Raw genomic sequence first — 17,025 nt, forward strand, 5'->3', positions numbered from 1 at the left:
TTTTAAATTATACGAACTGTATTAAATCCACCACAATCTTTACCCACAAACACAGGAGGCAAATTACCAGCAAAACCACTTCATGGTAAAATGCTAGACTTATATATATTATATTTAGTGCTTGTACCAAGGCACGTGCCTAGTGTTAGTAAATTTGTTGAACACACTTTGATGCTGCAGAAAACCTGTTTACCTGCAGGATGCAAGGCTTTGACAGTAGAAATAAATCAAAGAATGTGGCCTCAAGCCAAGGACGGGAGGCAGGCTGGCAAAGTGGTGAGAGTTGACCAACTATTATGGGCAGCCCGTTTTTTTGCAGTGTGGTTAAAACTTCTCTATATTCTCTCCTTAAAACGTATTATTCAGTTAGTTATATAATTTCCAAATACTGATTCATTCAGATATATAGTCAGTGGTTGGAAATTCTGGCCTGTGATTGGTTAAAAGATTACCATAGGAGGAAAAATAGATTGAACTATTGCCCTAACATCCTTACATTACCGGGCAACAGTCTCCATCTGTCATGTGATTGGTTCACATCACTGTCAGACCCGCCACTTTTCAAAGGAACACCCTCCACCTCCACTCCAACAAGATAAAATGGCTGAATGAAAAAACTACTGAACGGCGATTCTGTGACTTACCAGAAAATGAATTATAAAACATACTACAAAAGACAGAATAAAACTTGTGGTATAAAAACATTTTCTATTATTTATTTAGTTTAGTTATTTACTTATCCTGTATCAGCTATATTTAAACAAAATACTATAAAGCCATAAATATTTGGTGAATCACACCCATAAAACCTATTTTGCTCAACAAATGCTGGCAACCTGTTGTACTGGTAGTAGTATATTACTTCATTATAATCCAAGGCTGAAAATGGAACGTGAAACAAGCAATGTGATTGGTCGAGCTAGGTTCCAGCTGTCTGTATATTGGATGGATACGGACAGTTGAAGCTTCATCACATTATTAGATATCACTGCGCTGCCTCGCATAATTTAAATTAATGGTAGCCATCTTGTTTACAGTTACAGATGTACAGTAGCGCTATAAAACTGAGTGACCAATTACCTGCAAAAAAAAAGTAGTAAGCAGACATGCCGATTTGGATGAAGAACAATTAAATGAACTGGAAGATATCAAAATAGAAATTCGCTGGATTTATACTCGCTCACCCCGACTTTGTCACTTCAAATAATATATTTTTAGCGGTTTGTAATGCTACAGAAACACAAAAAGACACTTGTGCACATTATCCACCCCTCTCTGACACAGACTTTGAACAAATTACTGAAATCCGAGACGTGGTTGAATTTATCTGTATTCTTCCCATCTGTTCTGCTCAAACAGTGTGTCTGCACTGACAGAAGAAAAAATAACCCTGTGCTGTCTCAACTCCGCCCCCTGGTGTAATGGCAATGTAAACAATATCAAAAATAAAGATATTGTTTTTTAATTACATTAATTTACTGTGTAGTTCAGAGTTATAAATGGGACTACTTTATTTGAATAAGAATATTTAATAAAGCACAAACATTTTTTGCCCTAAACATGATTTAAGCTTTTTTTTCTTCAAATCCACCGTTTTACCAGGATTATAAATGCAATAAGGCCCTTCAGGGTGTCCACATACATTGAATATACAGACTTCTTGGGGGCTGGAGGCAAATTAGTAAGTCCATTTGTAGAAATACTATTTTTCTAGGTACAAAACACAATACAGACCTTTGTTTTGTCATCAACGACCCTGAGTCCATCCGCCGATACCCAGAGGACAGCCTTCACTGCTTTCTTTCCAGCCTTTAAAAGTAAGAGACAAAGATGAGCCAGTTTGGTCGAAGTGTCTTACTGACTGCGTTCCACCGTAGCTCAGCCCCCCCCCCCCCCCCCCAAACAACCTGTAAAAAATAAGGAGAGGCAGGAGCAGAGTGTCAAATTTAGAGCATTCCCCAGATTACCCACACAAACTGGCAGCAGAGATGCAGGAACACAGCACACTGCAGAGAAGAAAACCAGGCCAGCACATTTCAACCACACGCAAGCTGTGGAGGTTTTCATGCCTTCAACGCATTTGAGAGAGTGGAAAGATGAATGGGGGGGGGGGGAAGGGGACGAGAAGCCACACCTCACATACCCTGCTCTAGGACACTTTTCTGTATTCTTGTTGTTCTTGAGGACCTGAGCAACAATTCTAAATAATGTCAGCGCTCTCAACGCTGTAGCCTGCTGAAGTGCACTGCTGTGCTGATGCCAGCAACCAGGCCAGCAGATATATGGGAAAGGGGTTTTCAATGAGAAAACTCTTTTAATGGTTTACAATAATGTCAATGTATTCGGATTTGCTCTTGTAGCCTTTACATCCACTAATGCTCCACTTGCTCTCAATAGTTGCACACCTACCTAAATAAAGGAACTGGATTTTAATGAATTTCCTGGAGGAGTCTATGGAAACAGCACAGTAAATATCTCCTTTCACCAGCAGTATTATCTCAGAGCAGTTTGGATTCATGATAAAACAATGAAACTATACCAATAATATTATGTTTATGTATTAAGATCCTCATTTCTCATTCATGTAGCAATGGCCATGGTTTCTGTTTAATTTATAAAAAGTTTAAACTTTAACATATTGGGAATGTTTGTACCAAATCATAAAATTCATCTTAAGCCTTTCAATACATTTTATACATGACTGTGTTTTTGTGTACAAGACTGCATTGATACAGAATTTTATATGGAAATTTTATATAGAATTTTAAATATAAAATATTGGCCTACATTGTACACTTACTACTATGTAAAAAATAAGGCTCACACCTATATTTGGTTGCATATTTCTGAAAGTGTTTAAATGTTTAGACAAAATTCAAAATGTTTCCCTATTAAAGATCCCTAATCTGAAAAATCATGGAAAGGAAGAGATCTGTGTGCGCAGCATATATTCACTATTGGAACTGACAACAGCTAGGTTCATTTTTTGAAAAACCATCCAAGGCCATAACGGGGAGCCTGAACTGCCATATTGGTTTTTTTGAGAGCTTAAGGTGTGACCCCCCTCCCCACCACAGCCCACCCCTTTTCCATCATCCACAGATACCACCAGCTGAAAATTCAAACTTACTTTTCCAAAGAAGCTTTTGAAGAACTTCCTGTCCTGGAGTGACAGAGGAGGGGGGGACGACAAGGCAGGAGAAACATTACTGAAGGAAGGCTACAAACATCCCACAGCTTCAGGCACATGTGAACAGGGGTGGTGGGGTTAGCAGGTTGGTGGGGAGGAGGGGGAAAGGTGGGGGGCTCATTAATTCAGAGCCGAGCCCCTTGTGGAGCTTAAAAAAAAGCTGCAGCCCCAGTTAGAGAATGAAAGGACAGATTAAAGAAGGACACTGTGTAGCTCATGCACAGCTAACAGCTCTCGTTCCCTTGAAGAGAAGCGTTTAGTAACCAGGTTAGTAAAACTTGAGAGCAGAGGGCTCCCTCATGCACCAGCATGGTTATTTCTGCTGGGAGGGTTTTAGAAGCTCGGCTGGGAGCACACTTGTCTCTTCCTCATGTATGTGTTTGATGTTGCTGAAATGACAACCTAGGAATACCCGGACACCAGTATGCAGGAAAGGAAATGGCTCCTGTCACACAGCAGTTTGATCTGAAGTGACTCAAGCTGCTATGCAATGGGGATCTTATCCCAGAACTGCACGTCTGTGGACGAAACTAGATTTCTGAATCTATGAAGACAATGTTTTGGCTCATATCTTCATCAGTGTACATGACACAAAAACACCAAACAGTGAAACTCATTACACCAACAAAAGCCTTAGCCACATGTTTGTCAACTTGATTTATAGTTAACCTAAAAAAAAAGCCCAATTTCTTCTGAATAAACTTCATATCCTCCACCACTTGAAATCGAATAATCCATACGTTTACACCATGGTATTTCCAAACAAACACCTTGAAGATTGGGTTGGGGTTACACATTATAAAACAGGCACAGTATCAGCCTTGGTGTCCGAGTTGGATCTCGTCTATTCTGTTAAACCAGATCAGTAAAAATCAGGAGAGAAAAAATCAAAACAAACAGAAAACCAGCAAAAGCTCAAGAAATTCCACATCAGCTCTCTCGTCATGCCTGGGGGCAAAGTGAAAACCTTGAGAAGCTAGCTGTCTGAGGCATAGCACAGGAACCCCTGGGCACCTGTTTAATTAATTACAAAAAAGTGTTGAAACATGTCGCAAGGACAGGTGAGTGTTTCCCTTCGATCGAGGCAGTTTAGATCAGTGTACTGGTCACATGCTGGCAGCCACTGTATAAGAGATCAGGAGAGAATATTATCTTAAAATATGAATACTCTGATCTAATCTAATCAGAAAAAAGCAAGGAACCTTGACCTACCCTTAAAGGTTCCCCAATAACAAACTCTGCTTTTTTTCAAGCACACACTGATTTTGACTTTGCCCCAGTTGGTTAATTGTTAATCTTACTTGAGCCGGTTTAAACCATGGCGTGGAGCTGGATTCCTTGAGGGGTTAGTGAAACATCAGGCATGCAAGACTTTAAAATCAGTTTCAAAACAAACACAAAGTAAGAGATTGGGCAATGTGCAATGAGATTATAAATCATTTTCTTTAACCTGCTTAAAAACAAAAACACACAAAATATTAAAATCATGAAATTCGTAAATGAGAAGAAATACAGAATAAAACTAGGATTAAAACTTAACAGGTATGCAAATAATAATAATAATAATAATAATAATAATAATAATAATAATAATAATATGCTGCAGAGACATAAGGACTAGTATGAAATGCTTTGGAATCTCTTTTATTTTGTATTGTTTCTTAGTTCATTACTGCTCCCCCTTGTATTGTGTGAAGTGCATCATTTCAAATACAGTGCTATATATACACGGTACACCCTGGTTCCAGTGCTGTAGGCACACAGGCAGCTCGACCACTGGAGAGAGTTTGAACACATGAAGTGATTAGGAAGCAGCAGCAACTTTTCATCTACAGTGAAATGGGGAACCAGTGATTATATCGCTAGTGCTAATAAAATACAAGGAAATGTATTCAAACATTGGTTAGCTCTCTTTAAAAGGGCTACTTCAGCCCAGGATCCCCAGCAGGTAAAAGACGCTGCAGGTCTGTATTACTTAAACTTGAGTCCTTTATGCAGTACTTTAACAGAATAGATGGTCTCCAGTTATTACACACACACACACTTCATCACCCACAAATATAGATAGAATACAGCACTTCAACACAAGATTACAGGCACTATAAAAGGCCAGTTTGCCTTTATCAGCGTGGCTTCTTGTCTGCACGCATTGCAGATCTCACTCCAGTCTCCAGACCAGTCTCCCTGCTCTCTCAGAGAAATACAACCCTGTCTCAGTGTGACATGCTGTCACAGTACAATGCGTGCAAGGCGAGCAGAAAGCTGACTTCCTTCCATTACTGCCCTCCAAGGAGGGTATGAATGACAAGAGAGACAGAGTGGGGCGGTACAGCTGCCTGCACCTCTCACTTCAATTCTACCTGCATCAGAGTGTGGGGCTGCCTGCACCTCTCACTTCAATTCTACCTGCATCAGAGCAGTACAGCTGCCTGCACCTCTCACTTCAATTCCACCTGCATCAGAGCAGTACAGCTGCCTGCACCTCTCACTTCAATTCTACCTGCATCAGAGTGTGGGGCTGCCTGCACCTTTCACTTCAATTCTACCTGCATCAGAGTGGGGCGGTGCGGCTGCCTGCACCTCTCACTTCAATTCCACCTGCATCAGAGTGTGGGGCGGTGTGGCTGCCTGCACCTCTCACTTCAATTCCACCTGCATCAGAGCAGTACAGCTGCCTGCACCTCTCACTTCAATTCTACCTGCATCAGAGCGGTATAGCTGCCTGCACCTCTCACTTCAATTCTACCTGCATCAGAGTGTGGGGCGGTGCGGCTGCCTGCACCTCTCACTTCAATTCCACCTGCATCAGAGCAGTACAGCTGCCTGCACCTCTCACTTCAATTCTACCTGCATCAGAGCAGTACAGCTGCCTGCACCTCTCACTTCAATTCTACCTGCATCAGAGTGTGGGGCTGCCTGCACCTCTCACTTCAATTCTACCTGCATCAGAGCAGTACAGCTGCCTGCACCTCTCACTTCAATTCTACCTGCATCAGCGCAGTACAGCTGCCTGCACCTCTCACTTCAATTCTACCTGCATCAGAGTGTGGGGCGGGGCAGCTGCCTGCACCTCTCACTTCAATTCTACCTGCATCAGAGCGGTATAGCTGCCTGCACCTCTCACTTCAATTCTACCTGCATCAGCGCAGTACAGCTGCCTGCACCTCTCACTTCAATTATACCTGCATCAGAGTGTGGGGCTGCCTGCACCTCTCACTTCAATTCTACCTGCATCAGAGCAGTACAGCTGCCTGCACCTCTCACTTCAATTCCACCTGCATCAGAGCAGTACAGCTGCCTGCACCTCTCACTTCAATTCTACCTGCATCAGAGTGTGGGGCGGGGCAGCTGCCTGCACCTCTCACTTCAATTCTACCTGCATCAGAGCGGTATAGCTGCCTGCACCTCTCACTTCAATTCCACCTGCATCAGCGCAGTACAGCTGCCTGCACCTCTCACTTCAATTCTACCTGCATCAGAGTGTGGGGCGGTGCGGCTGCCTGCACCTCTCACTTCAATTCCACCTGCATCAGAGCAGTACAGCTGCCTGCACCTCTCACTTCAATTATACCTGCATCAGAGTGTGGGGCTGCCTGCACCTCTCACTTCAATTCTACCTGCATCAGAGCAGTACAACTGCCTGCACCTCTCACTTCAATTCCACCTGCATCAGCACAGTACAGCTGCCTGCACCTCTCACTTCAATTCTACCTGCATCAGAGTGTGGGGCGGGGCAGCTGCCTGCACCTCTCACTTCAATTCTACCTGAAGCATGTGATTCATAACAGGCAGGACTGTGAATAAACTCAGAAACTCCTACAGTCACAAGAATAGGGCACCAAAAGTAAGGCCACGGATGGTCTCAGTGAGGATCTATCCTTCTTGAACTTGTCTGAATAAATAAATTAAAAGAGCAATGACTACAATAGAACAAGCAAAGAGCAAAATAAGGTATTTATTAAAAACCACTCCCGCTATTACACTATGTGAGTATGTAATGTCCTGCTTGCTCAAAACTGAAGACAGATATCAGCCAAGCATTTTGTAGGTCATGATGACCTAAATTCACAGTGTGTGGACAAACGTCTATGCAAAGTCTAAACACTGGACAAGTAGCTCTGAAACAAGAAGCAGCAAGAGGATTAATGCCCGATCACTTAATGACTGTAAATCTAGAGTGGAATCAGTTAACAGGGCTTGAAACACACGCAGCCCTGCACCCAGACCTGGGCTTCAAAACTTACCTTGTTTACTGTATTACTGAAATGACAAGGTGCCAGTAAGTTTGAACAATCAGGCCCCTGGTCAATCTGATCACATTGATCACAGCACAAATAAGTAACACCCGAGTCGGAAGGTTTATGAACAGGAGTTGTTCATTTAGCTATAAAAGGAGGAACAATGTATTTAACATCTAACTCCAGGCCCCTGATCATTAAGCATACTTGCAGTAATTGAAGTTAGTGTGAGTTTCAAGCCCTGAGGTAAACCCAGACTAGACAATCTTATATAAAGAGAGGATTTTACAACAATTTAGTCATTGTGGGGGAGATAAACTGTGCAAACTTTTATAAGTCAATAATAAACAAGACAATAGTGTACAGGTGTCTCCTCCACTGTATTTAAGTTACCGGGGGTATACCCCAGCAGGGACAGCAAAGAGGGGTAGATGTTCCATGCAGGTGCCTAGGAGCAGTCAGTTCTGCAGTCACTGCTATTAAAGGCCCTGCTGAAACCCATTTCTAGGCTTCTTGAGAAAAGCAGCTTTACATTTCTGATAACTTCAATGGTCAACTCAACTCTCTCTTAAGAAACCTCAGATCTTCTGTTTGTTACTTAGTGATATTTTTAAGTTAATACCTTCTGCAGTAAGAATGCTGTTTGTTTTGCATTTCATTGCTTTTCTTTTTTGAAAACAACTGTCAATCAGTTACACACTCCCCAGCTTTCTGAATATCTTCACCCAGAGTGTAGCATGACACCCAGATCTGTGCAATGTCTGGAGTAGTGATCACTGAACTCTACAGAGCAAAGTGGGGTTTATATTTACAGTCAAATCAATGAAAAAGGGCACAAGACTGCAGAGTAAACCGAATAGGAATTGCTAACTTCACATTCCTGGATTCCAACTCCACCGTCTCACCCTGAAACCAAAGTACAAGGTCTCCCTGTAGGGTTGTTACCAAACAACCCAATAGAAGGGAGATCGCACTCGGGGAAGGTGCAGGGTAATTTTGACGTGATGAAGCAGAAGTGAAGAATATGGTCGGAGATATGAAGAGCTGCAGCAGTTTCAACTGAATGCAGGGGGCATTGAGACCTGCTATTCAGCCATTATGGCCTCACAGAACAAACACATTACAGTCTCCTGCATGGTACGTTCCCAACTGAACGTCATCCCGTTACAGCACAACCATGCAAGTTTAGATGGTAAGCAGGAGGGTGAAGCGCAGGCTACTTTAACCATTACAACACTTCTGACAGTTGATTAGCCTTGACACCCCTGCTTTAACAGTCACATATACACACATGCTCATAAACACAGACACACACAGTATATTTCTTCTTGTTTGATACAGGTGTTTACTATTTACTCTCAGGAGACCACAGTCATGCAGAGGAAGTGTCAGAAGTTCACAACCCTAAATAAAAACAAATCTAAATTCTGCTTCTTGAAAAATATTAAAATACAGCCTGCTTAGAAATGTGTGCAAAATGTTTTTTGCAAAAAAAAAAAAAAAAAACCACAAAAAGGGCCTATGCAAAACAAAAAAAAAGCTATTTTCAGCTACTGCCTCCTTCAGTATACAATGAAGAGTTACATAGGATGCAACTTAAAAGACAGTGTGTAAGTAAAAAGAAAACACACAAAAACAGATCAATAAAACTTGTGGTACCCGGTAACAGATTTGCTGGTAAATAACAAGTCTGATGCAATGCCAGAGCACTGACAAGACACATAGCAGGTCACCCTGAACAAACTCATTTAAATAAATGAACCAAGGGCTCCCGAGTGGCGCATCCAGTAAAAGCACTCGCTAGAGTGCAGGATGCGCTCTATAGCCTGGACGTCGCGAGTTCGAATCCAGGCTATTCCACAGCCGACCGTGGATGGGAGCTCCCAGGGGGCGGCGCGCAATTGGCCGAGCGTCGTCCGGGGGGAGGGAGGGTTAGGTCGGCCAGGGTGTCCTCGGCTCACCGCGCACCAGCGACCCCTGTAGTCTGGCCGGGCGCCTGCGGGCTTGCCTGTAAGCTGCCCAGAGCTGCGTTGTCCTCCGACGCTGTAGCTCTGAGGCAGCTGCATGGTGAGTCTGCAGAGTGTAAAGAAGTGGGCGGCTGATGGCACATGCTTCGGAGGACAGCGTGTGTTCATCTTCGCCCCTCCCAAGTCAGCGCAGGGGTGGTAGCGGTGAGCTGAGCCTAAAAATAAATTGGGCATTTCAAATTGGGGAGAAAATAATAAAAACTAATTGGCAACTAAATTTATACATACATACACAAACACACACACACCCCCACACCAAAAAGTTATTCCAAGTATTATCATATTCACCAGTGTTTGCTCCAGGCAGCACCATTGCCACCCCTTCAGAAATCTCCTGCACCAGTGTGTCCCTTTGCCAGTCTCTCTAACAATCACCTAGCATTTAACAGGGCAGTACAGAAGTGTGTGTTGGCATGAACAATTGTAATACACCACAAAATCCAGTATTTCCTAAGATAAATAAGGATGCCAGTACCACTCATCAGAGACAGCTAACCTTACATCTGATGTACAAAGGGTTGGTGAATATAAATGATACGTTTCCCCGTATCATTTATATTCATTTATATAGGGGAATGGGCTCTAAGGTTTGTAAATATTAAGTAAAATGGATACAGTATCTGACTGCAAAGTGGAAGTATATTGATCGTTAAAATGTGTACCAAATGTGAAGAAACGATCTCAGTGTGCTGTCCATCTTGCATAAACCTAAAAAGGTCACGTCCATAACATGGCAGCTATATCGGGCGAGAGGTCATGAGGACCTTTGTTTTTGTCCTCATGTGGACTGATAGAAGAAATGTGGACTGTGGGATTCCAGGCCCACTGCTTTGAAAGCTTTACATGATGAATGAATCTACTCTACAGGCTCCTTCAAAACCTTGCTAGTCATTAACCAGCCAGAGGGCATCGTTCACAATGGCATATCCACACATCATTTGCAAGAGGAGACGTTTGAAACAGCAGCATAATTCAGGGGCAAAAGGACTTGAGACACTTAATATAACTGCAATAGTCCATTTGTATCAGGAACTGTCCTTCAGAAGATGTACATACTACCAGATTTAATGACCTAGGTGCTACAGAACCGAACAGTACATGTCTCTCTGCCACATGCAAAGAGGATGGCTCTGTGGATATAAACAAAGTTACTCTGTGTAAAACCACTTGATGTAACACACAGTAGATAAATACCCTGGTGCCAGGTCACTCACTCTCAGACAGTAGAGCCGGTCCAGGCCTCTGGAAGACAGCACTGCATGATTAAACTGTAGAATATTACTGGATAGCTGATTAAATGTTGCCATCCAGCCCTTAATCCCTAAATCCCCTATGGAAGGGCTGTTTAAGCCAAGAACGGATTAGAGGTGCAGAACCAGCATCTAGAAAACACACATCCGTTCTCATCAGTGCAGCCACACACCGCTGGGTACAGAAAACAGCAGAGGAGGAACGGACAATACATACCGTTTTCAGTCTCTTCACGGCATCTTCACAGATATGCATTCCTCGGGACTCATCCACTTCCACATGGCCCAGGTACTGAGAAGAGGAGAGAAAAAAATATCAAGAAAAAACAGCACAGTGCAAGCGCATGCAGATATTGTTCAGATCAGGGGTGAAATTCAACAAAAAAGTGCAGGTACTCTCATATGCACAGCTGGGTGTAAACATTAAATAAATTGAGACAATTTGCGTGCCAATGAATAAATACTTTTAAAATGTGTACAGATCAGTACACGATACATTTATAAATACAAAACAAGCCTTCAATAACCGATCAATTCTAACCAATTCACCCTAAACAAAGGGGCTGAAAATACTGAAAGCTTTGTACCTTCTGCTTGTATCACTCAGTCATATACTGTAATATAACACTGAAGTTAAACTTTAATGACAAGCATTAAGAAATATTACACTATGCAGTAACTGCTGTAGCGAGGGAGTTTTGTTTCAAGATATCCTAAAAAGGGATGATATTATAAAAAAAGGGTATAAAAAAATGTGCTGTGAAAAAATTATACGAAAAGGTTCAAGTCAAGCAATGCACAATAGGGGCTAAAATACCCCTCAAATGTGTTATGCAACAGGCACTAGTACAACTAATGATGTACTTGACTTGGCCATTTTAATCTCCATAGTATTCTCAGCAATCATCCCCAAACTTTCCAGACCCTGGTTACTCCCCTACAACAGGACCTGGCCATGCTACAATAATAGCCTTGGATTAGAACATATATGCCGGTTTCTTTTGTGTATTTTCTACTTATTACTTATTCTACAATAATATATTCTGTGTGTTTCTCTGTTGTGTTTCTGCGTAGATTAATTACCATGACCTATTCCATAAAATGATTTTACAGGCAGAAACAGTATAAAAAAAAAAAAAAAAAGTATCTCTGGTATTATGGTTTCTGCATCATTACTGTGGTTCACTTATGCCTTTTTTTTTAGATGTACGCGCAAGTGAAAACTCATGTTCATCTTAAATAAACTCTTCAAAATGTTTCAGAAAAGGGGGCATTGTAAAAAAGAAAAGACACCACACCATTTTGGTTTTCGTTTATTACAGTCCTCATAACAGAAAATACAAGGATCACAACAAAACAAAACGTTGATCACTATACTTAACATGTACCTTGCAAGCTGGGCCTGTGTTTGAAAAGAGTGAAGCACACCCACATCTGTATCCCGATTCTGACTCGCTTACCAAAATCTGAAGCAGCACTTTCTTGATCCTATTTTTTTTTTTTTTTTTAAATGTTAATCCCTACTGTCCCACACATCACTTGCCATTTTAGAAACTTTCATGCAAATTGTGGCAATGTGGTAAATCGGTGCTAATATTTATCAACTATGTAATTTATGGAGAACACTGATGTGGCTTTTTGCCTTCAAATTCATGTGCAGCAATGTTCATTTAGAATATTTCAGATAGTTTCTCTGGCGCTCTAAAGAAAATTATTAATTTATAATAATCAAAATTAGTCCATACCGCTGTTTACACGTTGCACTGCTAAGGTCTTCTCTCATTGATCAACGAATGAGCAGAGATTTGTGACTCATGACAAAATAAAATCTGATCAGAATGAAAGCTCGGCCAATCAACATGCAGTGATTATACTCACGTTAATGGTGGCCAATAGCAGCTAACAGAAGCAGAAGCAGAAGCAGTATGAGGATACAGAATGCAAGCAGCACGAACTGTGCTGAAAGAAAGCGCATTTGAAAAACGTTGCGTGAGTGGACTGTGTGAGTGGATGGAATGCATCTGCATTGGATGAAAAGCAGGATTAAATAGGTCCTGGTACCCAGTACCGGCATCAAAATAAGTCCCGGTACGGAATACTGACGAGTACTGGCAGAATTGGATCCCTGGTTCAGATGTTATATTAATAGGTTTACACAGTAAGTTGATGAATTGAGTCTCATATGCAGGACTTCCTGTTACAACGTTTCCCTCGTTTAACCCACCGGACCATGCTGTTTCACAGTTAAAACCATCCTTGGTGCCAGCTGTCCTCTGGTCTCACCACTAGCCCACAATGCCTCAGCAATGCTATGCTTTTCCTGTTTTAAAGTGTGGACACTCACTTATACCTCTTGGAGGTAGGATCCCTTTCTCTATTTGTAAATCCATCATCTTTATCAAATATAAAATTTTTGGCACAGGGCACAAATACGTATAGCAAAACCAATAATTTTAACACTAAAAGCCTTTTTCACACTAACATTCTCTACCAGGTGTCATGGGGGATGGCTACGAGATTTCACACTGCTTTTTGAAGAAGCATGGTCGACCTGGGTTAAAAGCAAATACACAATGTGCGTATCAATGCCCATGTATCAAGCTTCTCCGGATTGAACCGTCGGCCCAAATGTTGATTACAGCAAATGTTTCTTCACCCCTGCTGCAATTTGGCTCATGGTGTGTCTCAATCAACAAAAATATGGCGAAACAGAATAAACAGAAATGTTCTTTGCAGAAGTGAAACCTTCACTCAGGCATAGCGGTTTGTAACTGTGTTGGCTAATGAATGCCCATCATGCATCTTTGTCTTGCTTGACCTGGGTCAAAGCGTGTTGACTCACATCCTGAGGGGGGTTGCTGCCGACCTGGTCACCCCAGGTACGACCCAGGTACATGGTTTCACACGACATAGGATTGTGACCCAGGCAGCCAGAACCCAGCAGTTGGGACTCGGGTAGGAGCGCCAGTGTGAAAAGGGCTTTAGATGCATGTTATTTGATTTATGTCTACAGTTCACATGACATTGCACAAGTAAGCTTCCGATGTTACAAATTATTATTTCACATCTAGATTTCTTCACTTACCCAAGACAAAAACTGTAAAAAAAACTTGAAACAAAACTACTTTGAGAATAAGTAGACTAAGCCGCAGCAGCCGCCTGTCTCTGCTCATACATTGCAACTTTGTCCTCTGTACCTTTAAACCACATTAAAATGTACTTTATGTACAGTATACTAGGGTTGTGACCATATCAATCATAGTAACAATACAGAATTAAAATGGCACTGACGTTTGTGTTTTATTTTTTTAAACAGGAAAGGAAACAAATTGTTCAGCAGTGCAATATCATAAGAAAAGGTCAAGACACGATTACAGCAAATGGAAAGACAACGAATTAAGTTAAATGCCTGGAAATAGGCACTTCCTAACAAAAAAAGGTCACTAATGTTTACAACACACTGATGTCTTTTTCAGGTTAGAAAACGAATGGCAAGAAGTATGGAGACAGCATTCTCCACTTGATCAGGAAGTTCCCACCCATAACCAATATTAAGTGTGTATGATTGTACTCCGAGCCGGAATCGCTCGGAAATAAGTTTTTCTTTTCTTTTTTTTTTTTTAAAAAGGACAAAAAACACGTCACTCTTTTGTAACAGCTGTCCTTTTCTGGTTTCCGAAAGCAGGGTCTTGAAGGCTATTTAAAGGCTGACCCCTTGACAATGTCTGCTTTGTTAGCTATGAAGTGGGGAAGCTGGAATTTCAAGTCGGATGTAACTCCCCTTTGTAAACCTGATCTTACAGATTTTAAAATGCAATAAATGCTTTAAGGTTCCCAACAGCAATCAGCAGCTTCAATAGGACTTCAGAAGAGGTGGGGATTGAAATGCACCTACATTGAATGTGTAGGGCTTTTCATTTAGTGTTGGGACTTGCTTTTGTTGTAGTGTTTACTAAGTTTTTTGCATGTAAAATTATTATTATTATTTATTTCTTAGCAGATGCCCTTATCCAAGGCAACTTAGTTGTTACAAAATATCACTTTACAAAATCACATTACAGACAACAGCAGTAATAAAATACAACAAAGTCAGTAGTAAGAGCAAAAACAAATGAGAAAAATACAGTAATTACATTTGAGAGTGATTTCGACTAAGCAGTTAAACTTACAGTAAAAATATGCTTATAAAAGGGGTAAATTCCATTAAGAGCAAGCAGGAAGTATAATAAATGGATAAGGGCGATTTCAACTAAGAGCAATTACAAAAAAAGTGAATACGGTTACCTTTAGGAGTAAAATCAAGTACAAGATACAGAAAATATAATTATAATACAGCAAAGTGTGGAGCAGTTAAGTGCAGGTATAAGATGATGCAAGTATTGATACAACCGGGTGCCATACAGTCCAGTATAGTGGAGAGTTGTGAGGTTTATAGATGGTGTGTCTTGAGGAGGCGCCGGAAGGTGGTCAGGGAGTGAGCAGTCCTGATATCCATGGATAGGTCGTTCCACCACACCACCACAGTGGAGGCACTGCCACTAGCGCCTCCACTGTTCCACAGAAAACAGATTCCAGGACAATGAAATTAAATGACATTTCTGAGCTGTAAAAGCTTGTTTTCTGAGTACAATGTCACCGATCAAGTTTCTTCTCCCTCTCTCATGAGATTGCTGAAGCATCTGTCTAATAAAGAGCCCGTTGAAGCATTTTATAGTAACACGCAGTAAATACAGTTGAACACTGCAGACTTATTTTTTTCCTTTGTTTTTTATTCGTTTTGCAGAGTTCTTTTATGTCAGAATCATCAGTTTTGTGTTGTTGTTTTCTGTGCGTCACAAGTCATGTCATAAAAAGAAATATCTAACGGTTGTATCAAATATATCAGGGACCACTATACATTCTAACCTAAATGATTACATAAAAAGCAACCCTGCCCGAGAACAACAGCCATTTCTCTCCACTGAACCTAACACACGCTATCTCCTCCTCACCATGCCTCAGCACCCACACCTCACATTTATCTTGCTTGCTCACTTGGTCGGCTCCCTTCCTGTAGGCAGTGGCTACTCATTTGATTCGCCCTATCTGCCGGGTCTGCTACAGCCCTCATTAATGAAAGCGGAGCGCTGCAACATACAATGAGAGTGAGAGATGTGGCACAACCCTCACTGCAGGTGGATTTCAGGCAATGTTAAGCATCACTAGGAACTTGACTATTCATTAATGTATTTATTTATTTATTTTAAAATTAGTTTCGCAGCACAGGGGTTCAATTACCATGTAATTCTGTCACCGGGGAAAAATTAACCCGGATAATACGTTTGGAATTACCCATTTCCTCCTGTGCTGCTGGGGTGTTTATAAAAAGGAAAAACACTATTTAAGATAAGGCAATGGAGCAAATTAGCTTGTTTTAAATACTCTGCTTCCTGTTTTTATCTGCAATGATTATCAGATCTGAAGTATTTAAACCCAAGGTATCTAGGTCTTTTCACTTTCAGAATCAGGAATTCAAATCCCTGCAAGAAGACACAAAGAAACAAGCTGCTGTACAGTATGCTGGCTGTATGAGAAATAGCTCAGGGCAGGGAGCAAGACTCACCATCTTCATTCACGAGATAGTTAATATTTGCAAACTGAATTAGGATGTATTATTTAGCCAAGGAGACTACGTGGTACTGTATGGCACAATGCAGGGGTGGAAATAAGACTCCTATTGCATAGTATATAGGTACAACAGTGTATAGATAACAAGCTCTGGTGTGTATTAACTCATAGTAAAACCAGGAATGGATCAAACCACGATGCAACAAGAGACTTATTTCCATTCCCTGCAATGCAGCGCTGCATGACTGAAATAAAACATTAATACTGCACTGTCGTTTTGCAGTACTACAAGAAACCCAGGCCCGTAATGCAGTATGTAGTTATTTACAATTACAGTCAGCACTCACATACCCGACCCTATAAAACTGACTTCAGTGACGGTTAAACGGTTGTGATGCATATCTGATTATTTCATCTGATTTGACGTGTATCTAGGTTAGCACGTTGTAACTTGTCCCCTACCACCCAAACAACCCCCTGCTACACACACACACTCATTTCGTATGGAAAGAAAAAATATGACTTGGGTTTGAGGAACTGTACAGGGAGATGTATATTGTAGCGCATATTTTTCTTTTATTTCTTATTTTCTTGTATCTGACACTTCACGAGAGATGGCTCGTGTTGCTGGTAGATCGTTCATGGAAGATTTGATTCAGCAGGGTCAAGGCAGGATATTTACTGCAATCTGTCTCGAATGTTTAACTATCTGA

At 41.4% G+C, this 17,025-nt stretch overlaps 1 protein-coding gene across 9 annotated transcripts in view; it reads right to left on the reverse strand.

The window, feature by feature from the left end:
- LOC117421262 (protein numb homolog) overlaps positions 1 to 17,025 on the reverse strand; it is a 67,838-nt gene that overhangs the window by 8,595 nt on the left and 42,218 nt on the right. For 8 of the 9 annotated variants that reach the window (XM_058987254.1, XM_058987253.1, XM_058987252.1 and 5 more), the window contains 3 exons: positions 10,923 to 10,997; positions 3,131 to 3,163; positions 1,735 to 1,809 (listed from right to left, as the gene is read on the reverse strand). In XM_058987254.1, coding sequence (XP_058843237.1) covers positions 1,735 to 1,809; positions 3,131 to 3,163; positions 10,923 to 10,997 — 183 coding nt within the window. The remainder of the gene's footprint in view (positions 1 to 1,734; positions 1,810 to 3,130; positions 3,164 to 10,922; positions 10,998 to 17,025) is intronic. The other variant, XM_058987251.1, reaches the window with a different exon arrangement.

This window comes from Acipenser ruthenus, chromosome 15 (assembly GCF_902713425.1).
Source record: "Acipenser ruthenus chromosome 15, fAciRut3.2 maternal haplotype, whole genome shotgun sequence".
NCBI lineage: Eukaryota > Metazoa > Chordata > Actinopteri > Acipenseriformes > Acipenseridae > Acipenser > Acipenser ruthenus.